This window comes from Penicillium crustosum, assembly GCF_028827405.1.
Source record: "Penicillium crustosum strain IBT 35664 chromosome Unknown utg000001l_segment0_segment0, whole genome shotgun sequence".
Taxonomy (NCBI): domain Eukaryota; kingdom Fungi; phylum Ascomycota; class Eurotiomycetes; order Eurotiales; family Aspergillaceae; genus Penicillium; species Penicillium crustosum.
In genome coordinates, this window is record NW_026623122.1 from 1,390,349 (window position 1) to 1,406,169 (window position 15,821).

Sequence of the window (15,821 nt, forward strand, 5' to 3'; positions counted from 1 at the left end):
AAGAACAAGAAAAAAAAAGAACAAATGCAATGATGAAACGCCAAAGAACAGCCATGGGGATGCGATAGGTCAACTATGCCGGTCGACTTGCTCCGGAATCCGCAGCACCCTTAATACCTTGAACAGACGCAGCGATCTTCGGATGATTTCCAGCGGGTAGTGGAGGCCTGAGGTCGGAGGGGGACACAGAGGCGGAAGGTGGGATCGGCAAATTTTCATCATCATCATATTCATGTCCTTGGTACTCATCATCGTGAAGGCCTGACCCGCCAGCAGAGGAGTGGTCCACCGAGGCGCGGTCGTATCCCTGCTGGTAAAGGTGCTGGGAGCCATTCTTGGATGCGCTCTTGGTCGCCTTCTTGGTCTTACGACCCTTCATCTTGGCCTTCTCCAAAAGTCGCTTCTTCTCCGCCAGTCGTTTGCGCTCTTTGCGGTCTTTCATCTCATACTGCCGGATTAGGGCTTCGGGTGGATGACCAAAGATGCTCTCATATTCACAGAATTCACAAATCCAGATGTCTTCGAGACTCGGGGGATGGTGAAAGTTAGTGTACTGTTGCTGGACCTTGCGTTGACGTGCAGATAGTGCATATGTGCTGCTTGGAGAACGTTTCTTCTTGGGTCCCACGGAAGTTGGCTCCCCGCCCTGGGCGGGTGCTTGTGTACCAGGTGGGGCCTGGTTGCTGTTGACGGGGCTAGTTTGTGTCGCTTGTGTAGAGAAACCCCTCTGCTTTTGATTTGCCGGACCGAGTGGTGAAGTGGGAGATCGATAAGGGATCGAATAATTTCGCTGCATTGCCATGCCCTTAGACGAGTCGGACTCACATGTAAAAGTGAATTGTGTCTTCGTTGGAGTGGTATTTTCTTTCTCTTTCTCTTTTTCTTTCTCCAATAGGCTGACATTGCTGGGACCTCGAGGTGGGGAGGAGTGTGTGGCGGCGTTGGCGATCGCGGTTGAGATAATTCCCTGGTCCGAAGTAGATTCACCTGGTACACAAGTTAGAACAAACAGTGTGGTGGGGGAAGGAAGGAGGAAAATGCATACCAGAAGGGCCAGGGGATGATATCAACGCGTCCCGCCGATTGGGCGTTCGGGCATTCAACCATCCATGCTGGGCATTGGGCGATAACGGATTCCTGCTGCTGCTACGAACAGTAGGACGTCCCAATCGACCTCTTCCTGAACCAGATATGCCACTCCCCAAAGGTGACGCAGGGTTCCCACTCCCATAATATGTGCCAGTAGCGTCAGTCGGGGTGGGGACCCGTACGGGGGTTGAGCTAGCCAACCCCATACTGGCGAACTCCGGAGACAGAGCTGAATGGTGTCCTCCCAAGTTTCCGGGCGTAGGTATCTTTCTCTTTTTCTTGTTGTTGGTATTCTCAAACGCGTCGTAACCGTCCCCGGTTGAAGATTTTGTGTGCGGGGTGTCGTGAGGGAAGCTGTGTGGATTTCCAGACACGGGAGGTGAGAGCGAAGACCTCCGGATAACACCACTCCTCCGAACAACCATCGGACCGCCTTCATCACCGCTCTCCAACTCTATTGACGTCTCAAATTCATGGCTGTCAACCTCTAGTGACAATTCGGTCTCCACGGTCTGCTGCACATAAACTTTGGATTCGTTCACCGCTTCTTCTGAATCCGCAGAGACGCCATAGAATATCTGGGACGCCGGCGGCGTAGGAGGATAGAATAGGGTGTCGGCAGCATCGGAAGAAAGGCGTGAACGGAGGGTCCGTCTAGGTAGAGGACGGATCAGACGATCAGGATATATAGTAGAGGGTGTGTCAGGAGACGAATTGAACACCCCGTCTACATGCATCGTCAGTATTCAGTCAACTAGGTGATCGTTCTCCTGAATTGGGGAATTCCCGATCATCCGGACCAGATGTCCCTGAGCAGACATACTCAATGTAGCTGTCATCATGCAAGATATCCACGCTCGCCATCAACCGCCGACAATGCTAGAAGGATGATATTCCAGCCCTTTTGGCTCTGTCCTTTTATCCCCCGCCACCGTATATGCTTTTGAAGGTGCCAAGAATCCAAAAGTCGGGGGGGTTTGTGTTGAGTGTCGAATTGGGAGGTAATGTCTTCAATGTCTGTGGTCCACGGTCATAAGCTTTGTGCCTTTCAATAACAACATCCCGAGAAGTTTACAGGCGGTGAGGTCAACATATAACTGGGATTCGATCCAATCCCCGCGTTCCTCTGCCGTCCACAATCCCGGAGACACGAATATCAACCTACCCACAAAATAGTGCTGTTACCCAGCACCTTGTAAATTCAAGATCGATGGGATGGGATCCAAGGTCGGAAGTGAAGCAAACTTGGATCCAGATTCAGTGTTAAAGTCAAGGCAAAGGAACTAGAATAACTACTAAGAGGGGTTGAGGGATATGAAGAGAAAGAGACAAGTCACGGGAATTTAGAAATCACGCTAATCTCCTTTTGGTAATCCTCTACCCAATGACTTCGGCGAGAAGTGGCATTACCTAGGAACATCGGTCTGAAGAAACAATCTGCAGATCGGACATCTGAGAGCACATGTTTGATGTATCTTCCCGATACCATGGTCTATTATAACCATTGTACTGATGCATTCTCTACTTGAGGGGAACAAGAGTCCCGCTCTCCGATCATCTCCCAGATGGGTACTCCCGATACCTGCATTCACAGAAAACTCACTCCCTAAGGAATGGTGTGCGGGATTACTTCAATGCTGGTCACGAAGTTGCTGATTACACCAGGAGGCATAGCCCTAACTCGCGCAATGCGCAACGCGCGACGAACCTCGATCGTGAGATAGAACCCCTCCGCAAGGCTTTGCTCACAGCCTCGGTTTGCCTATCCAACCACCAATCTACCCCGGAGAACTTATCGGAATAATAAATACATCATCGAGATGTTGAGAAGAATACATTTCAACTCGCAACTTGAGCAAAGTTGTCCTGCCGACGCCAAAAATTGGTTCGGCTCGGAATGAGAGGCATACTCGGTAGGAAGGATCGTCCGGACACACAGAGCTTGAGAAGTAGGAATCATTAGATCGGTTGTTCCTACTCTTCCTACAGCGTAGGAAGGTTCAAAGTCGAGTTTTGCGGGTTAAGCCTCCCAAGGCTATTAGACCTTTTTTGGCCTCTGTCTACTCCTACTCCGTACAGTGCTCTCTACGCTATTTCACTGGGATGAGTCGCATCGGTTTTTCAAGAGGACTCCGGTGGCCCTATACAATATTTCAGGTTTTGCCTTGTTCCCTAGCCAGCTCTATTTCGCTCGCAAGCTCCCTCATTGTTTTATCCTGGTGTGGTAGGTAGTAAGGGAAAAAAAAAAAAAAAAACAAACCCCAATTAGTGGGCCCCAAAACCATTGTACACAGTAATTATTTGGCCGAAATAATAGCCAGAAAAAAAGTATATAAAAACAGTATTAAGTTCGTCCGTCAGCAATAGGAGAAAAAGAAGTGAAACACGAACGGCATAAGTGGTAAAAGATTCGCGCGTTGAGAGGCGTCGAGAGCGGGGAAACCGGCGATTGGATCTTTTGGAGTCCCGTTCCGGCGCTTTTCTCCTTCTCTTCTTCCTCCCCGCCATTACAAGGAATCATTTCTCGGACTATGTAGTCATTGGGCTCTTTATCGAGCCTTGTGATGCCCTTATACAGATATTTGATTTCCAATTGTCCTGCTCCTTTCGATTTGACACTGCACCCTTCCCAAGAGCTCTCAATCGCGCGTGAGAGCTCCCTCGCAAACGGCTTTTCTCGAGTTACTGCTGGAATCACACCAGCCAGCGGCTCGAAAATCTTTTGATTTTTCCTAATCTGGTCTTTGGAGCTTTCTTTTATACTCTCCTCCAATCCTCAGTCCTCCCCCACCATGACTCCTCGTCGTTCCTCTCGGGCTCGCACCTCCCAGCCCTCTCCTGCCCTCCGACAACACACCACCTCTTCCTCCAGCTCCTCAAATTCTCATACTCGAGAGAGAAGCACTCGATCGAATCATAAAAATCCTTCTCCTCACGAATCTACCGGCAACCGATCTCAGTCCATCGATGATGCAGAGGGTGGCTCGAAAGACCTTCCACACACGCGGCAGCGCCAGCGCGCTCACGACGATGACGATGATCCACCCCGTGAAGAAGACGAGGATGACCTAGATGACGAGGAGGAAGAAGTAACTCGGTGTCTCTGCGGTCAGCAAGAATATCCGGGCTTGCCTGCTTCTCGTCGCGAGGCCCTCGGTCGCGGCACCATCAAGCTGGAGTCGGGACAAGTCCCCTCTGATCCATCTGATCCTCTGTCGGATGATATTGGGAGCATGTTCATCCAGTGTGACTTGTGTAAAGTCTGGCAACATGGTGGTTGTGTTGGAATCATGGACGAAGCAACGAGTCCTGACGAATATTTCTGCGAGGAGTGCCGGAAGGATTTGCACAAGATCAAAGACGAACCTCATGGGTGAGTACAACCCTGTTATTCTTGGAATTTACCGGGCCCTACATGTTCCTGCATTTTCTGTCGTTCTATGTCTCGGTTGTGCTTTGTTCTTTCCTCTTGCTGCTTGGAGGGGCTGTTTTCCCGAAGCAGCTTCGAGCACAATCATTCCCACAAGCAGTTATGAGATACAAATGACTACTCTATGCTACTATATCGAACATTCCGGAGAAACATACTGACAACCCTGCAGACAACACTCCTCCACCTACCTCCCTGTTGCACCAGAGCAAGTTCCCCCGCCGCCGCCACCACCCCCTCCTCCTCCTCGAGCCCAAACCCCAGCTCCAGCTCCGCTCCCCGCCCCGGCCCCGACCCCGGCGGTACCTGAGGTACCTGAAGTGCCAGTCGGTCCAATCGTGCCCGCAGTGGCCCCCTCCCCCGGTCCGTCCTCTCGTGCCTCATCGAGAGATATATCACGGCGTTCCAGGGATCCCAAGTCCCGGAACAGCGAGAGTGCTGCCGCGCATGCCAAGCGGCGATCAACAATGAACAGCCGGGATGCTGCTTACGACGAAGAAGAATTGATCCGACGCGCAATTGAGGAGAGCAAGGCCGAGACCAAAAGTAATGCGGATGAGACAGACACACATCTGGGCAAGCGAAGTCGAAGTGACAGTGTGACGTGCGTATTTCCAAGCTGACCGGCATTTGCTCGGATCATGTGGCTGACCAGGTACCCAGGAACAGAGAACGAGCGAAACGTCCACGAACCACTTCACCCTCACCTAGCGCTGTCTCAAGGCATAGCAATATACCATCTCACCCACCTTCTGATGATGAGGTGAAACCCAAAGCCGCAGTCAATGGAGCTCGCAGACAGAGAGCTACATCTCGAGCCCAGCTGGAGAAAGAGCCTGCGAACGACGCCGATGAGGGCGAGGCAGAGGTCCCTGAAGCGGTGAATCGTCGGAAAGAACGATCAACCCGGCGCAAAGGAGATGGTAAGTGATACAGCCCCAGTGCACAATTTCCCTCTTTCTCACGCCACTATAACAGAATCCGAGCCTGAAATCGGCTCCCCGACCAAGACAGCACCGCCAGAACCTGATCCGTCCCAAGCAAGCCCTAACACCCCTACTCCACAAGAGCCCACACCTGTTCGTCCGTCAACCCGCAAGTCCGGTCGACCTCCCGCTCGTCGCGGTCGTGTTGGACGAAACCAATACACAAAAGACCGGGACACCAACGGGAATGGAGATTCAGGGTATATGGCCAACTCCCCGCGCCGCGGCCAGTCCCACGAAATCGGTGGAGACTCCCCTCGCGTTGGCTACAGCGGTGTCAACGGAGCACACCTCAATGGTGGGGAGTCAGGACGGCCAAGCAAGCCACGCCACATGCACCCACAGCGAACGACGATGAACGAGATGAAGCGCCGAGTAGCAGCCATCCTGGAGTTCATATCACGCATGCAAGTGGAGATGGCTGTTGCCGGCGAGAACTCCTCCACCCCTACAGGCAACGGCGATCGAGCCCAGGGCCTGCTCTTGAAGAGCATGGTCGACCAGATCGACAGTGCGATGCCATCCACGCGAAGCGATGGCGGCGAGTCCGGTCCCGCAACCACAGACGGCGGCTATGGCGAGTCGTCTACGACCCATGAAAAGGATTTCAAGGAGCTCAGCAGCGTCGAGATGATGGACGTGCTCACTCGCCATCTTCTCAAGTGGCAGCAAGAATATGGCAAGTTTGGAGAACGGTAGTCTCCGCCACTATCACACAGCTGGTTTCCCTCTTCTTCTTACTCCGCCTCATCTTTTGAGCTTATCCGCTGCTTTGCATCACGATACCCATCTTAATTTGCTTTTCTCGCCCTATCGATGTACACTAGACCTTGCTTCCTGTTTCTTTTCTTTTCTTTTCTTTTCTCTTCTCTTTTGTCTTCTCCATGTCATTCCATACTGGTCCGGCGTCATAATCATCCTAGAACACAAGGATGATATGTACCTAGTGGCGGCTCCTCGTCTTGCTTGGTTCCAAGGTTTCATTGCCTGTGTTATTTTTCTATATGTTCATGTGCGGTCCATGCTTTGCTATGACTATTATTATGTCTTGCTGTTTGGTATGGTCATTCTTCTAAGAAGTCCTCTTCCTGGCTGGCCTTTACTTGTGTCTTTCTTTATTTTGGTGCCTGGGTTTCATTTTTGGTGTTTGGGGGAAAAGTCAGGGCTTATATATCGCTTTTTGGCTTTTGTAAGAAATTCTTTCTCTTTCTAGTGGGAATAGTATCACTACTCTTTTGTCCATTACAGATATTCAATATATTAGAGGCAGGTGTTCTTCGTTAAGTACAGAGTATATTATACATAGATACCTTGTCTATGGAAGAAGACACTGCCAGTGTTCATAGCTTGAGAGAAGAAGCGAACCAACATCTTGAAAAAAAAGCCAATGGCACTTTCGAGGGTCTCCTTCATGGGCATCTTGCCTGACCCTGTTGATAGGCAGTACCAAATAACCCTTGGATCCATTCAAAGTTATGTCTTGGTACGTTGTATTTTGCTTCGAGCAAAAGACCGAACCGCCGACTATATTTAGAGTCAAAAAACAGCTCGGGTACCTTCCTACTGCCTTGCATATTACACTATAGGCCCGGAATTGGTTATCAAATATTTATTGTATATTTATTGTAAGAGTTTATTTCGGTTTTTGTAATTGACGAACTGGTATCGGCACTGGTAGTCCGACAATATGGTGCACAGTGCACATGTGGATATCATGGTTAGTTACCTAGATGATATACCGAGCGTAGATTGTCAAAAGTCTTTTTTTAATCTATGAGCTAATCTAATTACGGCAGCCTAGGTAGTTTTAACTGGAGCTCAAGCGGGGGATCTCGTTTTTCATGGGGATATCTGAATAGGACCTCTCGAGGTGGGCTCCAACAACCAGTCAACCTGCGGCCACCTACAAACCGGGTTGGTAATATAGCGCACACAATTCAAACATATCCCGTGTCTTCTAGTGACCAGGTGCTCTCAATATTTTGCGAGTAGCCAGAAAGCCCTGATAATATGTAGCCATGTCCAATTATGAGGCCCACTTCACTGGCTAGGTACAATGGTCCAATCGCGGCGAAAAAGATAGCGGGGTGGTTATTTCTTGATGCCCATGATGGGTGCCACGTCAGCATATGCGTCTTATTGATTATGTATAAAATATCAAAGACTTACATGCAATTGGGCATGATATATACAGCGTGTAGTCACCTTAGCTTAGATGGATAGATTGGATCGACGGTGGATTTTTATGTCAACTCGTCCTGGGGTCTAACAAAGCTGTTACTACATGAGCCATAGAAGGGAGATATCCGGATATTAATGTGGCAAAGAGTGTCGTCCAGTACCGTCGGGAACTAATTAGACGTAGTATCCAATCAAGCAATATACGTGCAGTCAGACATCTGCATAAAGCCTAAAGTCATGAATTGGCAAAATGATGGGAATCCAGAGCTATATTGTTTGGATAAACAAGATTTCTTCCAAGCCAACGCGGTCTATTCTTAGAGAGAGGCGAGATATCTTAGGTGTCGCGGGACTGCAACTCCTAAGAATATAGTTTGGGTTATACAAGTAGATTGTTGCTGGCTTCAATACTAAAAAGCAGTATGTATATTATTGTTGTGTCATAGAAATTACATGTAGAGCATACCTCGCTAGACACCTAAAACTTTTCCAATATCAAGACTTCCATTGCCACACTGCGCAGGATCAGAAATACTTCAAAGGCAAAGTCTTGTACCAGCTACGCATCGAGCGCAACAAACCAGAAACTTCATGGCTCTTGTCTCTTGGTACCGTCCATCGGATCTCATAACTTGCAAAGCAATCGACCAATACGTCGGGCACTTCTCGCAATGATGGAGCTTATACGCATTTATCATAGTGCAATGTCGGCGCCTTGTTACACTAGGCGTGTCTATGTACCAATAACAGTGAAAGCCATCGATATCCAGCTATTTCGGAGGCAACTTCTCAAAGGATATCGTTTTGTCACGTAAGAAGACAGTTACATATTCACATTAGTTGGCCCAACAATATTTCGGTGGATGATGCAGCTCCGTGAATAGTAAATGCCGAGGAAATTGGGTATAGTAGTGTTTCACAACAAATTGCAATTTTGTTACTCCGTACTCGGTGATTGCTTTACAAGAATTGTTGGATGTTTATGTGGCCTTGTCCTGTCTTTTTAGTGGTCTTTTTAGATGTCCCTTGAGGTATATACGAAAGTGGTAAAGAAAAAGCATACTTTGTGCAAGAGACTTTTCTGTATATAATATTTGACGATTTGATGATGATGACTTTCAAGGCAACATACGGAAACTTGGGTACCGATCTTCTTAAATCTCGTAACCACCAATAGAAATGATCCGATCTTAAAATAATCCCAATATGCATGTAAATAAATGTACAGCTCAATTGACCCCGGAAAGAGGTCTGCTGATCCTATACTCTATGCTCCCTGGGGATCCGAGAGAACCACAATAATACTCCGTACAAGAGGAAGAACGGTGGAGCCGCTGTAGCCCCGAAGGAAGTGGAACAATTGGAAAGACAAGCATGTTGTACGAGATTACTAGGCTTGACTGTTGAAAAAAGTGCGTGTTGTGTGTATATTTTTGTATGTATTACCTTTTGGGCATCTCAACTGATTGAATTCTACCTCCGTATATTGCAGATATCAAGGCATTCCGTAATAAGCATGGCTGTCCACTTATATTGTGGACAACTGGTTCCCGCCCCATATGGTTGTACCATGGTACCCGTGCACGGAGTACTCCGTGAAAAGGGGCTACACGGTACGGAGTATACAATCGAGATAACCTCTCCATTGGACGAAATATAATGATGTGACTCGAGTCAAAACACGGTAATCACCTTCATCAAATGTCTCATGGAGGAAACAAATGTACGAAAATTACTTCGTACTGTTAGGTGAAACACATTTCCCAGCCTCTCTGGCGGTAAGACGGTCTAGACATGAGCTGCATGCGCCGGCTGACGCCTCACAGAGGTTGGGCCGGGGCTGGGGACCCAAAAGAGGGTCAATGATCTCGATGAATCACTTTCCAGTGGAGAAGTGCATTGGTCAGTATTGGTATCGGTATCACTGCCCCGTATTCTGTAACGTGTTCAGATGTGAATACCTAGGTAGTGTCAGATATGGGCCAATGGCTGGCTAGCAAGTACCGAATGGCAGAATTAAAACAAAAGGACACTCCTTAAGCCGAGGGAATCACCATGAACGTGTCTCCGCAACCCCAATACAATTGTGCCGATGTGATGGAGCCAAACAAGATCGGCGCCAAGGGGCTCCAGATGTCCGATTCGACCCGGAGGTTGCTATGGTGATAGTGTCGGTGGCGCGGTGACGATACGCGCAGGCTGGCCAGCCCCCCATGTGAAAGGGCCCGCGGTGTATTGCAGAGTTCGGGGTATCCATCCATGGAGTTGCAATCCTGAAGAGTTTGGAGTGATTAACTCGAACAAGAAAGAAGAGAATTCAATCAAACACATTGCACAATTCTAATAGGTCAATTCAATTACCGTAGAGAGAGAGTAAGGAGAAGAGGGAGCCTCGGTGATCAGCGGAGAACCCAAACCGGCAAGGCGGCGTAAACAAAAGGTCTGGCATAAATAATCGTGATGCTCGCCAACTGCGCTGGTCTCTTTCTTCTTCTTCTTCCATTCCTACGATCTAACATTCTTCCCATCTAAGCTTATCTTTTTCCCCTCCATTCCAATCATCTATCTATCTGTAGGATAAAAAGATATTCTCTTTTTCTCCTCCCCCCACTTCGAGAAAGACTTCCCTTTCAAGTCTTTTCTTGTTTAGTCTTTCGAGTTGTTTAACGACAGTTCGAAAGGCATTCGAGAAAAGACGCTCAAAAGTCCGTCAATCTGGACTTTGACGCCCGTGTCCCAATCCCCTTCAGTGTCTTCCCGTCGTCGTACCGGAGTGACGCTGTCTCTGAAACTACTCAGACTCGAGTAGAGGGAGAAGTCAATTTCGATCGTACTTCGCGCGTCGAACGGGAAGATACTCGAGGTTCTGCTCCCCTTCCCGCTCCTGTTCACGGAAAGGAAGAAGTCGAGTTTCGCGTTCAAGAAGAGCGTCCTCGCATTCGAGAAGAACACCCTCAGTACCAGCAGCAATCGCAGCAGTACTCGGAATCGCACTCCCAGCAGTACCAGCAATTCCAGCCCTCTCACCAGCCTTCGCCCAACTACGCCCCTGAAGTTGAGCTTACTCGTGAACGGTATGTAATTGTTTTTCCCTCGGTATTTGTTTTGTTTTGTGTTTCCTGTTTTTATTTTACCCCCCAACCTCCAGCGTCTCCACTTGTGAAAGTGGAGACCTGCAGCTGAACTATCAGTTATTTGTTGTGAGATCTCCTATCTTGGTTTAGATCGATTACGGATTTGGTCGGGGACTAAAATTACGTGTCATCAAAACCTGATCCACTTCAATTAGCGGTGACTGGCTTGTTTTGTTTATATGTTTATGGTACCCGTGCATGTGGGCTGACCCTTTTCTAGCTACCCCAGTTACCAACAACCTTCTGTCGACTACGAAGACCGTACTCAAGTCTACGATAAAGTCGTCGAAAGTCAAATCGACCTCACTGAAAGAGACTACCGTCAGCGTACCTCTCCCTCTTACGACCTCGACGTCTCTTACGACCGTCGTTATCGTCAGCCCGTAGACTCCGCCTACGGTTACCAAGCCCAGTCCGTCGACGTCTCGTACGACCGGATTTCCCAACCCCAGACCGACTCTTACAAGGAAGACGACGTCTACCTTCGTGAAGTTCAGCCCCGTGCTCGTTACTCCACCCCGACCCAAGTAAACGTTTCTCAGTCCACTACCCGTGACACCGCCCCCACTCGCAAAATGGGTTACTACGACGACGAAGGCCAGTACCACTCCTTCCGCCGTGGCGTTGAGCGCGCCGCCGACCGTGTCTTGCACCCCTTCTCTCACTCTGAGCATGAGGAGTCTCACGCCGGTGAGGTCGCTGCTCCCCGTGAGAACGTTCGCGTCGTTGAGCCCCGCAACCGCGGCTCCGCTGGCGAGACTGTCCCCATCCCCTGCCACTTCATCCGTGTTGGCGACATCCTGATCCTTCAGGGCCGTCCTTGCCAGGTCATCCGCATCTCGGTCTCCCCCCAGACCGGCCAGCACCGTTACCTCGGTGTCGACCTCTTCACCCGCAAGCTGCAGGAGGAGTCCAGCTTCGTCGCCAACCCCTCTCCCTCCGTGGTTGTCCAGACCATGCTCGGTCCCGTCTTCAAGACCTACCGCATCCTGGACCTCCGTGATGACAACCGTCTCGTCGCCATGACCGAGAGCGGTGATGTCAAGCAGGGTCTCAATGTCATCACCCAGGGCCACCTCTTCAAGCGCATCAGCGATGCCTTCGCTGACGGCCGTGGTTCCGTCCGTGCCCTCGTCATCAACGACGGTGGCCGTGAGCTCGTCGTCGACTACAAGGTCATCCACGGCTCCCGTCTGTAAATTGGTTTTTTTTTTTCCTGGGTTTCTCCTAGAGGGGGGTCTGGATACGCTTGTCCCTCATCCATGGTGTGATGAAATAGTTATTTGTTCTCTTTTCCTTTTTGCTTGTGTGATTTAATTTTCCTTTGTATTACGATCTCATGTATGCAACTTTTTGTGTACTGGTAAAACTTGAATGGATTTATCTGTACTCAATTAGCCTTGACTTCCTTGTAACTAGCTCATAATGCAGAGATTAGGCCAATGTTTTCACTTAACTCCACTTCTTTCCTTTTCTGTCTCATATTGATGTTGGGCAGAAACCCATCCTGCATGTATTATTGGCTTGGCGTAGATCAGGTTTTTCACGTCTTTTGCCTTTGAATGTTCTAGATGTCTTTGAAATCAAAATGTAATTCTTTTGGCAATACTGTTGTTCTCTTTCATCATTGTTGGGGTGAAAATGTAGTTATCCCGAATCCTCGGATATATATTTCACAACCATGGTTGCCCTCGGGCTGTCTCCAGGCACCGCTTCCTATTCGCTAACTTCAATTGTCTCCAATTTTCTATAGATAGGTACACATTTATATTTCATATGCAAACCGAGGATCCATACATGTCCTTTTCAAGCCGGCTTTTCCTATCCTTCGATGAAGAGGTTGCCAAAGACCAAATCGCGTGTACCCCTCCGTGGGCTCCCGACCCAGTTTATTTCATCTAAGCATCTTGATATACATAAGTATCGATAGCTCTGGAGTCATCCATAGATAGCACATACTGACTTTTATTGAGAAGTATCCATGGATAGAGTAAAACAATTGGCCAATCCCCGATAATCGCGCGCTGGATCACCCCTGCGTTTAAGCAATCCCCCTGTTTGGCCAAGGCGAGCATTAAAGAGACTCTACACTCTAGAATCTGCATCAAAATGCTTATCACGAGGCTCGGGCTTCTCCGGGTCAGGAATTGGTATATGAGCTCAGGATTTACCTTATAATTTCTTTATCACGATTGCAAATGTGACGCGCATCGCTCGGTTATCCCGCCACCTAAACTAAGATGAACGTCATATGTGGACTCGCCTTCAGAGTGAAGTGACATGCTGCAATATGAGCGCCAAGGCAATTCTGATAATTATATGAGAAGACTCTACTTACGAACCGTTCGGATTTTGCTATTTAAGAAAGACAGGGAACAACACAAAGAACATCCGAAATAAAAACCCTTTTCCCCGAAGGACTGGTCATCTTGAAGACAGTAGATGTTCAAGAATACCTACTCAGTTATTCTCCATGGCCTGTGGCTGTGCCGGGTACTGTTGCCGTAGGTACAACTGAACAGCCCAACATACGCAACCAGATTAGTCCTTCGGTTCGCATGAGACGCGGGCGGGCTGTGCGACTGCAAGGGCGATTGATGGATATCTGAGCCTCGCTACGGCAAACCGGAGACATGCTACTGCAACAATTACAGTTGTTAATGGAGCGCTCTTGAAGCATCATAATATCATTTTCTACCTGAAAGATCCCATCACTTGGCCAAAGCTTCCCCTAGAATAAGTGCGTAGGCCACGGCCGCTAAGCTGCATGATAGATTTATCACTTAGCCAAAGCCCCCTCCACAATCAGTGCGTGCTGTATCAGCACCTCATCCTTGTGACGACGACCGATAAGCTGCACATGGCAGGGCGCGTTTTCGACTTCTTTGGGAAGATCTGAGCTCGGTCAGCATATGTGATTACCATGTATCCAGGATGGATCTTACAAGGAGGATGATGTTCCACGTCGCGCATGAAGTCGGCATCAGCGGTCTCCTGAGAAGAGCCATAGGGAATGACGCATGCGGGATACTGGATTTTGAGTTAGTGTAAATATTGACAAATGATACAGAAAAAACATACATCGACCAAATTGGCAATGACGGTGTATACTGGAACACCATAGGTATCATGGGGAACTGCCGTGCTCTGGTATCCTGGTCCGATGATCACATCTAGATGGTTGTCGACAAACACGCGGCGCATTTTAGCCGCAATTTCTGCCCGGGAGACGTTCAAGTCAAACAATCCTCGCAAAGTCGGCTCTTCTGCTTTGCCATCGAGGTCGAAGGTAACTTGAAGAGATGGGATCGCCGGTTCGCCAGAATTACGGATATACTGCAACGGTGTTTGATCCGGGTCGATGCGAAAGAAGCGGAATGCTAAGTCTGCAGCAGCACCCAAGAAATCGATCTGTTGAGATAGATCCACAATGTGATGACCAGCGTTTTCTAGCTTCTCGATGGCACTCCTGAGAGTGCACTGCATGTTGGGGTGCAATGGAGTTTGCGGATCCTCTGGTAAGACTCCGATGGTGAGCTGATTGGGCGCTTTCACGGGCTGCATCCAGGGGAATCCTAGAGCCGTATCGTCCATATCATCAGAATTTGCGTTGAAGACCACTCGGAGAAGCATATCGGCGTCGCGAATAGAGTGGCAGATTGGTCCTGCGACTGGAGCAATCCCGGGCATGCCTGGTCTGGCTGCGCTCGTTTGTCCCGCATATGGCACGCGACCAGCACTAGGCTTGAACCCTACGGTACCACAACACAGTGATGGGATGCGAATCGATCCAGCAATATCAGTACCAATTCCTAGGATGGATCCACGCATGGCCACCAGAGCTCCTTCGCCTCCGCTGCTGCCACCCGCTGTGAGGGTGTTTCGGTGTGGGTTCTTTACACGTCCAAAGACGTTGTTATGCGAGTCTGCCGTCATCATTGTCTGGGGTACGTTGATCTTCACGTACAAAACCGCCCCTGCTTCTAGAAGGATATCAACCAAGACAGAGTTCCGGGCGACGGGCTCGTAATCCAAGAAAGAGGAAAATCCGAGAGAAGTCAGCACACCCTTAATATTGAAGGTTTCCTTCAAACTGATTGGGACACCGTGAAGTGGTCCGACAGGTCTTCCAGTAGTCTTGATTTGTACGTCCAGCTCTTCCGCTCTGACGAGAGCCTCCGAGAAGATAGTCTCAGTCAAGCATGAAGTCAACTGCTGCGCAATAGCAGCACGCTTGCAGAAGGCAGTGGTCACTTTGATGGCGCTGAGCTCTTGGGTGGCGAGCTTGTCGCGAAGTGAAGTTGAATCAGGAAGCTCAGTAATCGCGAGCTCTTCCTTGGTTAGGATGCCGAACTTCGAGGGGACGTCGAGGATTTTTAGCTCATTTTTATCGACTCGCTGGAGAATCTCAGATGTGAGTCGCCATTCAATGGGGATTTTGCTGGCTACCTCGGCCTGTTTGGCAGCACACTTGTCTTGCCAGGCCATGTTGTTCAGCATTCAAAGATAAGTCAAGGTAAATGGGAGGAGAGCTATGTAGAGAGCTTGGAGTTGTACAGAGTTAAAAGTTGTTGAGAGCTGAGAGTTGAGTGAGGAGTTGAGAGTGACAAACAAAAAAGAGGGGACGCAGGAATCTGATCTTCAACTCAAATTCGTGGACGCTGGTTGTCACATTTCTACCTTATACACCGAGGAGAGTGAGGGATAGGCCAACTAAATACTTGTTGACGAAGTAGCCTTGCAGGACTCATCCGGCACACAACAGATGCATCAGGATTTAGGCTATATTTTCTTTTCATTGAAATTGTACAGGAGAGCAGAGCATGAATGACCATATGCAGTTGATCATTCAAATCCAACTGCAAGAATCGACCATGGCCATACCATCCACGAACGCAGTTCAAGCGGCCATCAACCAGATGGATAGATTGGCAGAGCTGTTACGCATGCTAAATTAAAAGTTCAATCCCCCGCTATTTATAAATGGCTTTGTTTCTCACA

At 49.0% G+C, this 15,821-nt stretch overlaps 4 protein-coding genes across 4 annotated transcripts; 2 read left to right on the forward strand and 2 right to left on the reverse strand.

Moving 5' to 3' along the window:
• Positions 1–73: 73 nt before the first annotated feature.
• On the reverse strand, positions 74–1,826 carry N7487_000533 (uncharacterized protein; the record flags this gene model as incomplete). The annotated part of the gene is made up of 2 exons (XM_056868281.1): positions 74–987; positions 1,046–1,826. The coding sequence occupies 2 exons, from the start codon at positions 1,824–1,826 to the stop codon at positions 74–76; spliced, it is 1,695 nt and encodes a 564-aa protein (XP_056733065.1).
• A 2,055-nt stretch (positions 1,827–3,881) lies between these two features.
• On the forward strand, positions 3,882–6,204 carry N7487_000534 (uncharacterized protein; the record flags this gene model as incomplete). Its single annotated transcript, XM_056868282.1, has 4 exons — positions 3,882–4,462; positions 4,692–5,123; positions 5,183–5,442; positions 5,498–6,204. The coding sequence occupies 4 exons, from the start codon at positions 3,882–3,884 to the stop codon at positions 6,202–6,204; spliced, it is 1,980 nt and encodes a 659-aa protein (XP_056733066.1).
• A 3,537-nt stretch (positions 6,205–9,741) lies between these two features.
• Positions 9,742–12,019, forward strand: hexA (putative Woronin body protein HexA; the record flags this gene model as incomplete). Its single annotated transcript, XM_056868283.1, has 3 exons — positions 9,742–9,839; positions 10,368–10,760; positions 11,041–12,019. 3 exons carry the CDS (start codon positions 9,742–9,744, stop codon positions 12,017–12,019), a joined length of 1,470 nt encoding a protein of 489 aa, XP_056733067.1.
• Positions 12,020–13,599: 1,580 nt separating this feature from the next.
• Positions 13,600–15,320, reverse strand: N7487_000536 (putative general amidase; the record flags this gene model as incomplete). Its single annotated transcript, XM_056868284.1, has 3 exons — positions 13,600–13,715; positions 13,766–13,850; positions 13,902–15,320. 3 exons carry the CDS (start codon positions 15,318–15,320, stop codon positions 13,600–13,602), a joined length of 1,620 nt encoding a protein of 539 aa, XP_056733068.1.
• Positions 15,321–15,821: the final 501 nt, after the last annotated feature.